Below are 17364 nucleotides of genomic sequence, written 5' to 3'. Positions count from 1 at the left end.
CATTAGGGAAATGCAAATTAAAATTGCAAAGAAATATTTCACACCTTCCAAATTGGCAAAGGTTAAAATTTTGACATATTAAGTGTTGCCAAGCATATGAAGCAATGGGGATTCTGATAAACTGCTGCTGAAAGTGGAAAACTGTTCACTGGATTGCCTGGTAACACTGAACATACCTGCGCCCACTGACCAGCACAGCCAGGCTACTCCAGGCTGCTTGTGGCTGGAGGCAATCAATTATCCAGGTAGTTAATAATCAGTTACTGAGTTCCTACTCCCCAGGCCCTATCCACCTGCCTCCCAGGCTAAAGGGATCAATATTCTAGCATCTACATAACCTGTTCTCAATGCAACAGGGTGCAGGCTCATACTGATGCTGTGAATTCTTACCCTAGAGAAACTCTTGCACCTAACACTTGTCAAAGAATGTAATGGAATTGTTCACAATAGGACATAACCTTTTAAAAAGACAAATCTCTCTCAGCAGTGGAGAGGATAATTAAATTTCAATGTGATTATTCAATGGGATGGTGTGCATCCATGAAAATGAATGAACCATGGGGGCAGAGGTCAACATTTATGAAGACTGACAGTTCTCAAAAATACATTGTTGGGCAAAAAGAGAGAGAATATATTATAATTTCATACACACAAAGTCAAATACAAGTAAAATTAAGCAAAATACTAATTGGAGTTGTGTCTAGATGTGCTAAAATTATAAAGAAAATGGGAGAACACTTAACATAAAATTAAGAAGATTGGTTTCTTCAAGTTATGAAGGGAGTGAAAAGACACAAAGAGTTCCATTTCCTAAGTTTTATAAGTATTTGTTTCAGTTTTATTCTTTAAGATATATATATAGAGCTACATATAGATATGTATATGAATAATACACTGTTTTGCACTATTGACACATGAAACAATAGAAATCTTTAAAACCATGTGATAGAAAAGTTCCCGAAGTTTAAGGTAAATGTCAGTCCCCCAAGAATGAAAAGATTTTGGAAATCTATGCGTTTTCCAAGTTTATCAAAACCCCCTAGGAGCATAAGTGGTTCCAGATCTACCCTGTATGTTCTTGGAAATTTCAAAATTCAAGAATGCCAAGCAATGGAACAGCTGCTGCCAGGAATGAGCTATCTGATTCTGAAGTTTTAACTGTATGAACCTATAAATACTATGACTTCCCTAGTGGCTCAGTTGGTAAAGAACCTGCCTGCGATGTGGGAGACCAGGGTTCAATCCCTGGGTTGAGAAGATCCCATGGAGAAGAAAATGAAGGCACCCCACTTGAGTATTCTTGCCTGGGAAATCCCAGGGACAGAGGAGCCGGGCAAGCTACATACAATCCGTAGGGTCACAAAAGAGCTGGACACAATTTAGTGACTAAACAACAAAAAATTGAATGCATGGGGGGCTGTTAAAAGCTGCCCAGCCACTAACTAAAGTTTAGCTAACTACCCTTGTTTGAAGCACTTTTATGGGGAATTACATAAAAGTATGCTTCTCAAACTTCATGCGTTTATAAATTACTAAGATCTAACTCTTCAAAAGTAAGGATACACTTGGATATATTGGCTTATTGAAATTGTACAGATTACTTTATTGGGGTGAAAGGTCTATTACCTGGCATATTTTCCCAGGCCAATTTTGATATTCACTATTTTTATTTCATTATTTAAAAATGTGTTTCTCAGATCTTTGATTGGTTATAATCTTACTCATCAACATTCACAAGAAAATGCATTCCTATCCTGCCATGACTCTAAATTAAGCAGAATGCATTCCTGTCCTGCTACGATTCTAAATTAAGCAGAGAATAGTTGTTATTCAGTTGGCTAAGTCATGTCTGACTCTGTCTGCGACCCCATGGACTACATCAAGCCAGACTTGCCTCTCCTTCACTATCTCCCAGGGTTTGCTCAAACTCATGTCCATTGAGTCGGTGATGCCATCCAACAAACTCATCCTCTGCCTCCCTCTTCTCCTCCTGCCTTCAGTCTTTCCCAGCATCAGGGTCTTTTCCAATGAGTGGGCTCTTTGCATCAGGTGACCAAAGTATTGGAGCTTCAGCTTCAGCATCAGTTCTTCCAATGACTATTCAGGGTTGATTTCCTTTAGAATTGACTGGTTTGATCTCCTTTCTGTCCAAGGGACTCTCAAGAGTCTTCTCCAGCACCATAATTCAAAACCATTAGTTCTCCAGCGCTCAGCCTTCTTACAAGGCTCACATTCTTGTACATAACTATGGAAAAACCATAGCTATGACTAGACGGATCTTTGTCAGCAAAGGGATGTCTCGGCTTTTTAATATGTTGTCTAGGGTTGTCATAGATTTTCTCCCAAGGAGCAGGTGTCTTTTAATTTCATAGCTGCAGTTACTGTCCACAATGATTTTGGAGCCCAAGTAGATAAAATCTGTCACTGCTTCCACATTTTCCCCTTCTATTTGCCATGAAGTGATGGGACTGCATGCCATGATCCTAGTTTTTTGAATGTTGACTTTTTGGCTGCTTTTGTTGAGTTTTAAGTCAGCTTTTTCACTCTCCTCTTTCACACCCAATCAAGAGGCTTACACACACACACACACACACTATATATAAAAGAGATAAACAACAAAGACCTACTATATAGCACAGGGAACCAGGGAACTGTGTTTGATATTCTGTGATAATCTATAATGGAAAAGAATGAAAAGGAGTGTGTGTGTAAGCCTCTTGATATACACATATACAATTGAAGAATAAAACAGTATACTTGTACCAAGAAGTAAGCACTACTTCATTATATAGTGATCAATCATAGTGTATTATACAGCGGTATTTTTATGTATAAACTTAAAAAGAAGAGGTGGCAAGAAAACTGACCTTTTCCAGTCCTGTGGCCATTGCTGTGTTTTCCAAAGTTTTTGGCATATTGAGTGCAGTACTTTAACAGCATCATCTTATTAGGATTTGAAATAGCTCAGTTGGAATTTCATCACCTTTACTAGCTTTATTTGTAGTAATGTTTCCTAAGGCCCACTTGACTTCACACTTCAGGATGTCTGGCTCTAGGTGAGTGATCACACCATCATGGTTATTTGGGTCATAAGATGTTTTTTGTACAGTTCTTCTGTGTATTCTTGCCACCTCTTCTTAATATCGTCTGCTTCTGTTAGGTCCATACCATTTCTGTCCTTTACTGATCCCATCTTTGCATGAAATTTCCTGTAGCATCTCCAATTTTCTTGAAGAGATCTCTAGTCTTTCCCATTCTATTGTTTTCCTCTATTTCTTTGCATTGTTCACTTAAGAACACATTCTTATCTCTCCTTGCTATTCTCTAGAACCCTACATTCAGTTGGGTATATCCTTCTCTTTCTCCTTTGCCTTTCACTTCTCTTCTTTTCTCAGCTAGTTGTAAGGCTTTCTCAGACAACTCCTTTGCCTTCTTGCAATCTTTTTCTTTTGGACGGTTTTCATCATCACCTCCTGTATGATGTTACAAACCTCCGTCCATAGTTCTTCAGGCACTCTGTCTACCAGATCTAGTTCCTTGAATCTATTCATCACCTCCACTGTATAATCACAAGGGATTTGATTTAGGTCATATCTGAATGGTCTAGGAGTTTTCTCTAATTTCTTCAATGTAATCTTTTTGTTTTTTTTATTTTATTTTATTTTATTTTTAAACTTTACATAATTATATTAGTTTTGCCAAATATCAAAATGAATCCACAACAGGTATACATGTGTTCCCCAGTAATCTTGAATTTTGCAATAAGGAGCTGATGAGCTGAGCCACAGTCAGGTCCAGGTCTTGTTTTTGCCAACTGTATAGAGCTTCTCCATCTTTGGCTGCAAAGGATATAACCAATCTGATTTCAGTGTTGACCATCTGGTGATGTCCATGTGTAGAGTTTTCTCTTGTGTTGTTGGAAGAGGGTGTTTGCGATGACCAATGTGTTCTCTTGCCTTTGCCTTGCTTTCATTTTCATTTCCAAGGCCAAACTTACCTGTTACTCCGGGTATCTCTTGACTTCCTACTTTTGCATTTCAGTCCCCTACGATGAAAAGGACATCTTTTGGGGGGTGTTAGTTCTAGAAGATCTTGTAGGTCTTCATATCTGTACTTCAGGTATTTGTCAGGAAAAAATTACATTGAATAGACTGTCACTATTTATCAAAAGCCCACTTAAAAGGCAAAATATTATGGGGAATTGCCTAAACAGTATTTCTCAAACATTTATATACTTATAAATCACTATTGATCTTATTAATACAATAGATTTTGATTCAATAGATTTGGGGTGGGTCCTAAAAGCCTACACGTTTAACCAGTTCCCAGATGATAATGATTCTGTTGACCCATGGAGTGGCAAAGGACTAGAGGATATTGCCCCACTCCACAAAACATCCTAAAATCTAACTCTGATTTAAACTAAACCTGCAGAAAATTATCTAATTTTAGTTGATTATTGTTTTTTTTCTTTGCATACTTTTGTTTTTGAGGAAGCAACAGCAGTGGAAATCTATGTGAAAATTGAAAACCAACACTTCTTTGGAAGACAAATTATCAATATATAATAAAAACAAACAAGAAACATAACAACAACTTCACTAAAAGGAATTTATTCTAAGGACATTAGGAATATGCACAAAGATTTAAGCACAAATATAGTGCACTGCATCCCATAAAGCAGTCAATTGCCAAAATCACCAAAAATGAGCTATGTCCCTAGAGTTACATTCAATGGAATACAGCTGTCATTGATTTAATGTTATAGAATATATGCTAATCAATAAGATGTTCAGAATATATTTTCGAATGAAAAAATAAGATTATAAAGCATTGTTGTTGTAATAAGTGTGGTTGATTTTTTCATTTTTTGGCTCATTGGGGTTTCCTTCAAAAAATAGGTATTGCAAGCATATTTGTCATTGCAATTTAGTATAATATCTCATTAAGCTAAAAGTGTATAATTGAGGAGAAAACTTTGTACCTAATCCATCTATTGTTTAATGAATACACTTGACTTTTTAGACTTTTTTCTGACCATTTAAAGAAGCAAATCTAAATCAATGCAATATTAACAGCCACAGCAAGATCCAAAGCCTGTGGCCATAACCCTGGATACCAGCACTTTCTACTTCCCCTGGCACTTTCTGTGTCTACTTATTATTACTACTGAAGTTTTCATTCATATTCAACATCCATGTCTGGTGCATTTTGTTTGATGAAAACAAGCTAATTAGTGCTGAACCTTTCCTAGTTCATAAATTTATTCCTAAGAACATTAAAAGGAAGTCAAGTAAGACATGTTCAGTAACAGATGTTTGCCTTTTTTGGCTGCCTTTTTACAGTTTGTTCTCTTTCATTACTTTTTAAGAAATTTAGTTAATGTTCCCTTTCCTAGAGAACAAGCATACCTAGCTTCCCAGGAGGTGGGGGTGGGGGGATTCCCTAGGGCAGGCACAGTCTGTTCACTCCCTTAACCTAATAGTTGTTCCAATGTTCTCTGCAGCCAGCTTTTCATTTTTTTCATCCAGGTTTTGGTAACAATCACACTCCAGCTTATTTCAGAAAGAATGAATATGTGGACTGGAAGATTATTATAAAACTAGAACTGTGGTGAGCACTATTATTAATGCCCAGGGTCCTAGAGTCTCTCAAATACCTTTCCCACAAGAGGATATCTGAGAATAAATAAAGGTCAACATGATTGACAGAATTTGATTGAATCCTTTGGCTTCTATGGTAAAGAAAGATTGTGAAGTGAATTCTGAAACTAAAAATTAATGGTCTCCTACAATCAAAGAAATGAGAAGTGTAGATCAAGATTCTTCTCTAAAAAACTGTATCAGTCCCAGAATACAAATTTAAATTGTTTATATTTACCTACCTTCCATTTTTGAATATTTTTTAGCGTGAGTGGTATTGTGATGTAGTTTAAATTGTGGTACATTGGTAAACCTAAGTAACATTATAATCCTAAGCATGCATTCATCAACAGTGCTTTCTTTTAAAACTTCATTAGAATAGTTTTAAATATATATGCCAACCAATTTATTGTGACTATACATCTTAAACTATTGCCAAAGGAATTCTACATAAAGTACCTCCTTTATTTTTTCCCAAAAGTACTTTAAGGCAACAGTAGAAATTTTTATCTAGAAAGAAAGATTCAAAAAAATAAATAATGTTCATAAAAATACCTAAGACCATATAAAATATATGATCTAAAAATATCAGGTTCAGATAATCCTGCTGCAAGGCAATATAACCACTGAAATGTAGAGTTTTAGCTGCAAGTACAAACATTAAAATAATAAGTATATATATATATGTATATCAAAATAAATATCTGCATCATTCTATCACAAAGATTCAAAATTTTATATTTCATAAGAAAATAAATATACATTTCAAAATTAAAATGTGAAATTTGAAGATAACGTACAGTATTAAATATCACTACTCCTTGTAACAACACCATAACAAATAAATTAAAAAATTAGAAAAAAAGAAACTGTTGGAATGTTGTTCAACATGTCAAATCATAGTCATGTAGTTAAGGCTTAAAGCAGTCACAAGCCTACTACAGGATTTTTAACATATCATTTCATTAGTATCCAAAATGATCTTTTTAAATATAAGAAATTATTTTAATAAATAGAAATTCTAAACTTAATAGTCACAATGATTTATGTTAATCCTTTGAAATATCAGAAAATCAAATCAGATGACCTTTTTATCAAATATAGCCTACAAGATGAGAATATCATGAACATGAAAATAATTAAAATGTCTCTCAAATATGTGGCAGAGGGAAGGAAAACAGCAGAGAGAAGAAATTATGAGGGAAGAGGAAAAAAGGAGGAAAGATGTTTTACATATTAAAAGTTAATTGACTACTTTTTATTATGTAGTAACATCTTTCAAGTGAATGCCCATAGTCTTCTGACAGCACAATTTGGTAAAGAATCACATAAAAATATCTAAATTTCAAAGAAGAATATCCCCTTAGATTCTTACAGTTTTCTTTCACCAAAATTGTGCAAGAAAATGCTCCAGAGAAAACTGATAAGAAATTTCATTAAAATCTAGTCAACCCATTTCACAGTCAAAATTAATATAAAGAATAATGCTATATATTTGACATGTTTTCATTTCTAAAAAATGTTTCTTATAAAACTTATTTTAGTTGTGTTTATGTGATGATCCTACACGTATGTGTAAAATATGACAGTGACTCCTGGTGTCTCTCACATAGGACTGTTCTCTTTGGGAGGTGCTGTGCTTAGCTGCTTCAGCGTACGACTCCTTATGCCCCCATGGACTGTAATCCACCAGGCTCCTCTGTCCATGGAATTTTCCAGGCAGGAATACTGGAGTGGGTTGCCATGCCCTCTTCCAGGGGACCTTCATTACCCAGGGATGGAACCTGCATCTCCTGCATTGCAGGTGGATTCACCACCGAGCCACAAGGGGAAATCCAAAGTGATGAATCTACACATATGTTTAAAAATATGACCAGTGACTCCTGGTTTCTCTCATACAGTACTTGTTCTCTTTGGGAGGAGGGAGGTCCAAATGCCCAGAGGTCTCACAGTATGTTCTTTGAAACACAAATCAACAACCTGGAATGCAACCAGTTATTAAACCAAATTCTATTTGCTTGTATTCCCTTACTTCCTAGTGTCATGGTTAGGCAAATTCTTTTCACATAAAGACAGTATGGTACTGGCACAAAGACAGAAATATAGATCACTGGAACAAAACAGAAAGCCCAGAGATAAATCCACGCACATATGGACACCTTATCTTTGACAAAGGAGGCAAGAATATATATTGGTGAAAAGACAATCTCTTTAACAAGTGGTGCTGGGAAAACTGGTCAACCACTTGTAAAAGAATGAAAATAGAACTCTTTCTAACACCTACACAAAAATAAACTCAAAATGGATCAAAGATCTAAATGTAAGACCAGAAACTATAAAACTCCTAGAGGAAAACATAAGCAAAATACTCTTCAACATAAATCACAGCAGGATCCTATATGACCCACCTCCCAGAGTAATGGAAATAAAAGCAAAAATAAACAAATGGGACCTAATTAAACTTAAAAGCTTTTGCACGATGAAGGAAACTATAAACAAAATGAAAAGACAGCCTTCAGAATGGGAGAAAATAATAGCAAACAAAGCAAATGACAAAGAATTAATCTCAAAAATATACGAGCAACTCCTGCAGCTCAATTTCAGAAAAATAAATGACCCAATCAAAAAATGGGCCAAAGAACAGACAGTTCTCCAAAGAAGACATACAGATGGCTAACAAACACATGAAAAGATGCTCAACATCACTCATTATCAGAGAAATGCAAATCAAAACCACAATGAGGTACCATCTCACACCGGTCAGAATGGATGCTATCCAAAAATCTACAAACAATAAATGCTGTAGAGGGTGTAGAGAAAAAGGAACGCTCTTACACTGTTGGTGGGACTGCAAACTAGTACAGCCACTATGGAGAACAGTATGGAGATACCTTAAAAAACTGGAAACAGAACTGCCATATTATCCAGAAATTCCACTGCTGGGCATACACACTGAGGAAACCAGAATTGAAAGAGACACATGTACCCCACTGTTCATCGCAGCACTGTTTATAATAGCCAGGACATGGAAGCAACCTAGATGTCCATCAGCAGACAAATGGATAAGAAAGCCGTGGTACATATACACAATGGAGTATTACTCAGCCTTTAAAAAGAATACATTTGAATCAGTTCTAATGAGGTGGATGAAACTGGAGCCTATTATACAGAGTGAAGTAAGGCAGAAAGAAAAATACCAATACAGTATACTAACACATATATATGGAATTTATAAAGAAGGTAACGATAACACTGTATGCGAGACCGCAAAAGAGACACAGATGTATAGAACAGTCTTTTGGACTCCGTGGGAGACGGCGAGGGTAGGATGATTTGAGAGAAGAGCATTGAAACATGTATATTACCATATGTGAAACAGATCACCAGTCCAGGTTTGATGCATGAGACAGGGTGCTCGGGGCTGGTGCACTGGGATGACCCTGAGGGATGGGATGGGGAGGGAGATGGAAGGGGGTTCAGGACGAGGAACACATATAAACCCGTGGTGGATTCATGTCAATGTATGGCAAAAATGACTACAATATTGTAAAGTAATTAGCCTCCAACTTAAATACATAAATTAAAAAAATAAATAAATGTTTAAAAAAAATAAATAAAGGGCTCAAATGATGTCCTCTGGAAGGCACTAAGGAAGGCACTTCAGGGTGATGGGACTTTTCTTAAATTCATTTTCTTGCCACCTTCTCACTTGAATGTTATGCTTTTACCACACTCAATTTCTTTTACTTCCTGACATGCACCCTGCTCTTCCATCCAGACAACCACAACTGTTCTTTCCCCTCTGCTCCTCCGTCCCTGAACCTTGTCACCACCGCAATAAGTACACAAGCCCACACGCCCGGGCATTTATTTGCTTATCTCATCCCCATTCTCGAGTGTCATCAAATGGTGGAGTTCCCATCAGAGAACGTTCTGATCCCAGAGCCACAGTAACATAATTGTAAATTAGCCACTCACTGAGGAGAGTTCTGCCTTGTCACTTGTAAGAGACATGGATGGACCTAAAGACTGTCATAAAGAGTAAAATACGTCAGAAAGAGAAAAGCAAATGTTCTATATTAACACATATATGTGAAATCGAGAAAATGGTGCAGATGAACCTATTGTCAGGGCAGGAATAGAGAGACACAAAGAGAACAGACCTATCGACACAGTGAGGGGCAGGGCGGTGGGATGACCTGGGAGACTGGGATTGACATATATATACTCTACCATGTGTAAAATAGCTAGTGGGAAGCTGCTGTACAGCACAGGGAGCTCAGCTCCATGGTCTGTGGTGACCCAGGGGGATGGGATGTGGGGGTGGGGGGTTGTGAGAAGGAGGCTCAAGAGGGAGGGGATATAAGCATACATAGAGCTGATTCACTTCACTGTACAGCTGAAACTAACACAGCATTGTAAAGCAACTATACCTCAATAAAAAAATTTTAAGTTCTTCATTCTTCTATGTTTCTAAATATTAACTAGAAATTAACTTCTTACACAAATTTTTGTCAATATTTGTTTTTATTCTAGATTTTTTAAGAGCACTATTGATATTAATTTTTCATCTCAGAATTTTGATAAATACCAGGGTTGTTTTACACACTTACCTTCCTTCAGATTGTGGGTTTTCAGATTGATTCATACATTATCATAAAGTTAGCAAACCTTGTAAAGAAGAGTTGTGAAATGAAATTGCAGAAACAAAGTTGGAGATGGTGGTCTCTCCTAATATTATGCAATGTAATACTACATTTTTACGTTATGCAAGGGATCTTATTGACAGGTGTTCACTTATTTGGATATTTTCAAGATAATTAAGAGTATAAATATCTCAGGACTACAGACAGCATATTCAACTTAGTGCAAAGAAGTTTGGGAGCCTATATGCCATTGTTTAAAATAACTGGAAATTCTAATACAATTCTAATATGATAAGTCTGCAGTTGCAGAAATGAAACATTAAAGCTAAAGACACATAACATTATTGTATTATCATCTAATTAGAACTAAAAACATATAGGATACAAAATACTTTTAAAAGAAAATTAAAACTTCAGGCTTAAAGGGGATATTTTCTTTAGCCTAAAGTAAGTATACTCACATTAATTTTCTTATTTGAGAGAATTAAAATTTTGAGAGGAACTAACCTCTACAGAGTGTTTTGAAAGCAAAATGTATTATATTTTTCTCTCCTCCCACAAATTCAAATACAGGATTTTCTGTACCCTGTCATCACTCGTAACAATACAAGCTTCTTTCTATATTCTCAATTTTTCTAGTTCCTTTTTGTCTTCTGGATCTGATTGAACAAACTCACATCAAGACCACTTAGCACTTCACACCCATTAGGATGTATTAGGAAAACAGAAAATACAATCAGTGCTGATGAAAGTGTGGAGAAACCACAACACAGGCACATTACTAGAGGGAATGTAAAACGGTGTAGCCAAGGTACTAAATATAGAACAGCGATTCCTCAAAGTATTAGACATAGGGATACAATGCTGTTTCTGCTCCCGCTTAGTCACTTCAGTTGTGTCCAACTGTATGTGACCCTATGAACTGTAGCCCATCAGGCCCCTCCATCCATGGAATTCTCCAAACAAGAATACTGGAGTGGGTTGCCATTCCCTCCTTCAAGGGATCTTCCCAACCCAGGGATTGAACCCCGATCTCCTGTACTGCTGGCAAATTCTTTACCACTGAGTTACCAGGGAAGTCCATATGGTTCAGCAATTCCACTCCTGGATATAGACCCAAAAGATGTGAAAGAAAGGACTCAAACAATATTTGTACATCCATGTTCATAGTGAAATTATTTGTAAGATTCAAATGGTAGAAGCAACCCAAGTGTCCACCATCAGATGAATGGATAAACAAAATATGGCACATATGTAACAGAATATTATTCAGCCTTTTGAAAAAAAGGAAATTCTGACACATGATTCAACATGGATAAACCTTGAAGATATTGTAAGTGAGACAGCCAATCACAAGAAAGTAGAATATTTGTTGCTGGGAGATGGGGGAAAGGAAGAACAGGGAATTCGTGTTCAATGGGTACAGAGTTTTAGTTTGGAAAGATAAAAATGTTCAGGAAATGGATGGCGGTAATGGTTACACAGCAATGTGGGTATACTTACTATATGTACACTTGAAACTGTTAAAATGGGAAATTTTATGTTATGAATAGTTTACCACAATAAAAAGAAAAGGGAAAAAAAAGCTTAACTTAGAACTTGGTATTTAACTCCTTTTAGAATTGTTATTATTTTAAAGAATAAATGACAGGAGAAACCATACTTAAAAAAAAAAAAAAGACTTTCGATGGTGAAAACTAAAGGTGCAGTGAGCTGAAGGAAAATAATTTGAAGATTTCAATCTTACTCTCTCTTATCCATTCCCACCCTATGTCCAACATAATAGGCTTGCAAGGGTAAGATTAGCCTCTAACTGGACTGATGTAACAAGCCTCTTACTGCTCACCCAGTCTCCACTCTAGTCTACCCCAAATTCTTTAGGCAGGTACACATATCCAAAGCACCATCTATTATTCAAAGCCATGGTTTGTAGCCCTTTGCACTCCTAATTCCCCAGTCAGCAAGGAGTGAACATTCCCAATCTTGCACTTGGAAGCTCTCCAGTCACGTCTACTCTTGCCAGATTTACTCCCCAAAGTGACATATTTAAATATACTTCCTCACATAACTAGGAGCAATCTCTAAATTATTAATGCAAAATAGCATAGAACTGGCAGGCATAGAAACAATAGTTCATTTATTCCCCTTTACTGGAAAAGAATGAAAACAACCATCTCTGGGTGTTACTATTGCTAAGGACATGCATGAATTAGAAATATACACCCCACTGCTGCTGCTGCTGCTGCTGCTGCTGCTGCTAAGTCACTTCAGTCATGTCTGACTCTGTGCGACCCCATAGATGGCAGCCCACCAGGCTCCTCCATCCCTGGGATTCTCCAGGCAAGAACACTGGAGTGGGTTGCCATTTCCTTCTCCAAAGCATGAAAGTGAAAAGTGGAAGTAAAGTCGCTCAGTCGTGTCCGACTCTAGCGACCCCATGGACTGCAGCCCACCAGGCTCCTCCATCCATGGGATTTTTTAGGCAAAAGTACTGGAGTGGGGTGCCATTACCTTCTCTGATACACCCCATTAGCTGGAAGTAATCATTTTTCCTATATTTAATTAATATATTCTGAAAATAGTATTAATAGGTTACAACAACTTTGAGTTTCAGGACACAATATTCATATAATTTCTTCATCTAAATTCATACAATTTTCCTTAATAATATTCATATTATGTCCTTATCTAAAACAAGGATGTGATGATTGACTTTTAGTGTATTTACTTACAAAGAATTTAGTAGAAGTTAAGTATTACATAATTGAAACATTTTTGTTTACAGGAAAAATATAAAAACTCAAGATTTTTTTTTAAATACTAGGTAACAAGCTATTCAACAGATAGGAAAAATAATTGCTATCAGCTATCTAATGGTGTTATGGACTGAACTGTGTCTCCCAATAATTCATATGAATCCTTAAGCCCCAGTGTGACTGTATTTGGAGATACTATCCGTGGAGAGGTAATTAGGTTAAATGAGCTCATAGTTCAGTTTAGTTCAGTTCAGTCGCTCAGTCATGTCCGACCCTTTCTGATCCCATGAATCGCAGCACGCCAGGCCTCCCTGTGCATCACCAACTCCCGGAATTCACTCAGATTCACATCCATCAAGTCAGTGATGCCATCCAGCCATCTCATCCTCTGTCGTCCCCTTCTCCTCCTGCCCCCAATCCCTCCCAGCATCAGAGTCTTTTCCAATGAGTCAACTCTTCGCATGAGGTGGCCAAAGTACTGGAGTTTCAGCTTTAGCATCATTCCTTCCAAAGAAATCCCAGGGCTGATCTCCTTCAGAATGGACTGGTTGGATCTCCTTGCAGTCCAAGGGACTCTCAGGAGTCTTCTCCAACACCACAGTTCAAAAGCATCGATTCTTTGGCACTCAGCTTTCTTCACAGTCCAACTCTCACATCCATACATGACCACTGGAAAAACCATAGCCTTGACTAGACGGACCTTTGTTGGCAAAGTAATGTCTCTTATTTTCAATATGCTATCTAGGTTGGTCATAACTTTCCTTCCAAGGAGTAAGCGTCTTTTAATTTCATGGCTGTCACCATCTGCAGTGATTTTGGAGCCCAGAAAAATAAAGTCTGACACTGTTTCCACTGTTTCCCCATCTATTTCCCATGAAGTGATGGGACCAGATGCCATGATCTTCGTTTTCTGAATGTTGAGTTTTAAGCCAACTTTTTCACTCTCCACTTTCACTTTCATCAAGAGGCTTTTTAGTTTCTCTTCACTTTCTGCCATAAGGGTGGTATCATCTGCATATCTGAGACTATTTATATTTCTCCCGGCAATCTTGATTCCAGCTTGTGCTTCTTCCAGCCCAGCGTTTCTTATGATGTACTCTGCATATAAGGTAAATAAGCAGGGTGACAATATACAGCCTTGACATACTCCTTTTCCTATTTGGAACCAGTCTGTTGTTCCATGTCCAGGTCTAACTGTTGCTTCCTGACCTGCATACAAATTTCTCAAGAGGCAGGTCAGGTGGTCTGCTATTCCCTTCTCTTTCAGAATTTTCCACAGTTTATTGTGATCCACACAGTCAAAGGCTTTGGCATAGTTAATAAAGCAGAAATAGATGTTTTTTTCTGGAACTCTCTTGCTTTTTCCATGATCCAGCAGATGTTGGCAATTTGATCTCTGGTTCCTCTGCTTTTTCTAAAACCAGCTTGAACATCTGGAATTTCATGGTTCATGTATTGCTGAAGCCTGGCTTGGAGAATTTTGAGCATTACTTTACTAGTGTGTGAGATGAGTGCAATTGTGTGGTAGTATGAGCATTCTTTGGTATTGCCTTTCTTTGGGATTGGAATGAAAACTGACCTTTTCCAGTCCTGGGGCCACTGCTGAGTTTTCCAAATTTGCTGGCATAATGAGCTCATAAGGGTATGGCATTAACCTAATATGACTAGCATGCTTATAAGAAGAGAGAGAGAAACCCTAGACACACACACACACACAGGAAAAGCCATGTGAAGACACAGCAAGAAGGCAGCCCTCTGCAAGTTAAGGAGAGAGAAGCCACGGGAGAAAACCACCCTGCTGGCACCGTGACCCTGGACTTCCAGGCTTCAGGACTTTGAGAAATAAATTTCTGTTGTTTAAACCACCTGGTCTGGGGCGCTTTGTTATGGCAACCCAAGAACACTAATACAAATGATGAGTCAAAATCAAAAAATAATTAATGATATGAAAAAAGGAAAAAGGCAAAGAAAGGATGAGACAGACACATTCACATACAAAGCAGAACATACAGGAGATGTAAGAAACTCAGACGCCTATTCTATGTGACACAAATGTTATTAGATGGCATTTTGCAGTCTTTTAAGAAATCATTGCTAAAGATTTTAGAACATAGGAGTTGCTTTCACTATTTACATAGAGACATCACAGGACTTGCCCTGATGAGCATGTGAACTTAATGTGAAATCTGGATTCCATCTTCAAGTCACAGATTCCCATGTCTCATCAGTATGTGGTCATGACAGTGTGCTTGGATTTCTAAAACTTCTTAGTGTCACACTCCTTACAAACATCTTTATTCTCGTCTGGCCTCCACTATATTTTTCTGATAAGTTAGTTACCATTACAAAAATAGTTGCTATCACAATTGGGGAAAACCACTGTTATGAACATTTTGGTTATTATCTCTCTTCAAACAAAAACTAATCCACATATTTAAGGAGTTAAGGTGATCAGCAAGATTGGCACAAAATAACAAAAGCATTGCTTCAGAAAAAAAAAAAAGAATTTCAATGGGGAATTATTTAAGAATGAATTATGCTCATAGTAACATCATACATGTCATATCAAAATTAACTCAATCATTTGCCAGAAAAAACAATGGTAATTCAACTCTATGTCAGGTTTTACAAATACTTACACTAGAATAATCCTGAAATGCTGATGATGATCCAGAGAAACTAGGCCAACCGGAATCGTGAGTCAAACGGGAGAACCTTTTTGACACAGATCCTCGCCAATCATAGAGTGTCCTGTCTGTTAAAAATATCAATGCTGGTTAAAAGAATATTTATTCAGGAAAAATACACAGTTGATCATACTGCTTAGTGTTACAAAGATGAAAGTAAATCATCTTTATAGCCCCACTATTCTGTAGTAAAATCACATCTTGTCATCTAATCATAGCAAGATGAAGAAGTGATAGCAATGCATAGAGAGAGGCTTCAATTAATAGGCTTCCTTATACCATAAAGCTCTCGTGTTTTTATTACATACAGTGTGCCCATCAGAAAACTAACAGGTTCATTCTTTTGACTCTTCAAGAACACTGACTTCTTTTGTAAGAGAGGCTTAAAGCAAAATCATATTTGTGAATGGCACTTAACAAAAATAAAAGAAAACCTCCTCTCCCTGTTACATAAGCCCTTTAAAAGAGAATTTAGAATTATTTGAAGGCAGAACTTTTGATATTGAAAGTATTTAAGGTAAATAGGTTGGAAGAGCAAAAGGTGAACCAGTATATACCCGCATATTTCTTCTGGCTCATTGTAGTTATCATGTAGGATTTCTGCACACAATTTTTAATAAGGAGGCGGAGATTCAAGATTTATTTGTTCACTTATTTCTCAGAAATACAATTTAATCCTGCCATCCAAATGAATCAAACTAGTTTTACATTTCCAATTTTCTAATACTTCTACATATACATATACTCTTTACTGAAACTTTCAATTTAAGAGAGTCCTCCATGGACTGGTTAGTTCCATATAAATTTAGAGAAAAATCAGAAGTAATGTAGTCTCTCATTTCATTGCTTCAGTTTATTTACAGGACCATAAATTAAGTGCCCTATATATGGGGAGGTAGAATAGCAATATAAAATAATGAAATGTGATATTATCTCAGAGACATTCTAATCAGTATACACATACACACATCCTACCGCATCTTAATTTTGCATGTATTTCCCCCATTTCAGTCAGTCTCTGCCCTCTATCAAAACGAAAACTCTCTAGGAGAGGCAACATATAAATGATACATTTCATTCACAACACAATATGAAGAAATGAATTTCTTTAATGGAAGCAATGCCAATACTGAGTAGACCACAGAGAATCTGAAAATATTATCTAAGAAGAGGATAGCAAAGAAAAGGCCATACACATCATACTTTACTTGGGAACTTGTATAAATTCAGAGGGACATAAAAGGACAGCATAAGAGTTATTGAGATGTGAAAGCCCCCACATTTCTTATGAAGCTTTGTTGACTAATTTAAAGTATTCTTTAATTCATTAGCACTAGTCCTATTCCACCCACTTGCTCCAATGCACTTTGACAGCAAATATTCTATTTTAGATAACAAAGCATCTCTTTCCAATCTCCTTTTAAAATGTACAAACTCTTCTGGGGCAAGGACAACATCTTACTTGGAACTGCTGTATGATTCTGGTTCATTAGTAACATGATTAAAGTCACTATGTAAACACTGATAAATTAGAATTAGCCTCATGAGGTTAAATCTCACAGGGAAAAGAGAATCTTCCTGATTACTGAGGAGCACAGCTAAATATGAAACTCAATGCTGTATGACTTATTTT

At 36.8% G+C, this 17364-nt stretch overlaps 1 protein-coding gene across 1 annotated transcript in view; it reads right to left on the bottom strand.

Annotated features, from left to right (window-relative positions):
• Nucleotides 1–17364, bottom strand: part of LOC129630300 (IQ domain-containing protein M-like) — a 267840-nt gene that overhangs the window by 182115 nt on the left and 68361 nt on the right. Inside the window, exon 4 of the mRNA XM_055550802.1 lies at nucleotides 15684–15799. Within this exon, the coding sequence (XP_055406777.1) occupies nucleotides 15684–15799 (116 nt within the window). The remainder of the gene's footprint in view (nucleotides 1–15683; nucleotides 15800–17364) is intronic.

Source organism: Bubalus kerabau, chromosome 16 (assembly GCF_029407905.1).
Source record: "Bubalus kerabau isolate K-KA32 ecotype Philippines breed swamp buffalo chromosome 16, PCC_UOA_SB_1v2, whole genome shotgun sequence".
Taxonomy (NCBI): domain Eukaryota; kingdom Metazoa; phylum Chordata; class Mammalia; order Artiodactyla; family Bovidae; genus Bubalus; species Bubalus kerabau.
Note: the sequence above shows the minus strand (reverse complement) of the source record. Positions and strands in the feature narration are given on the sequence as shown.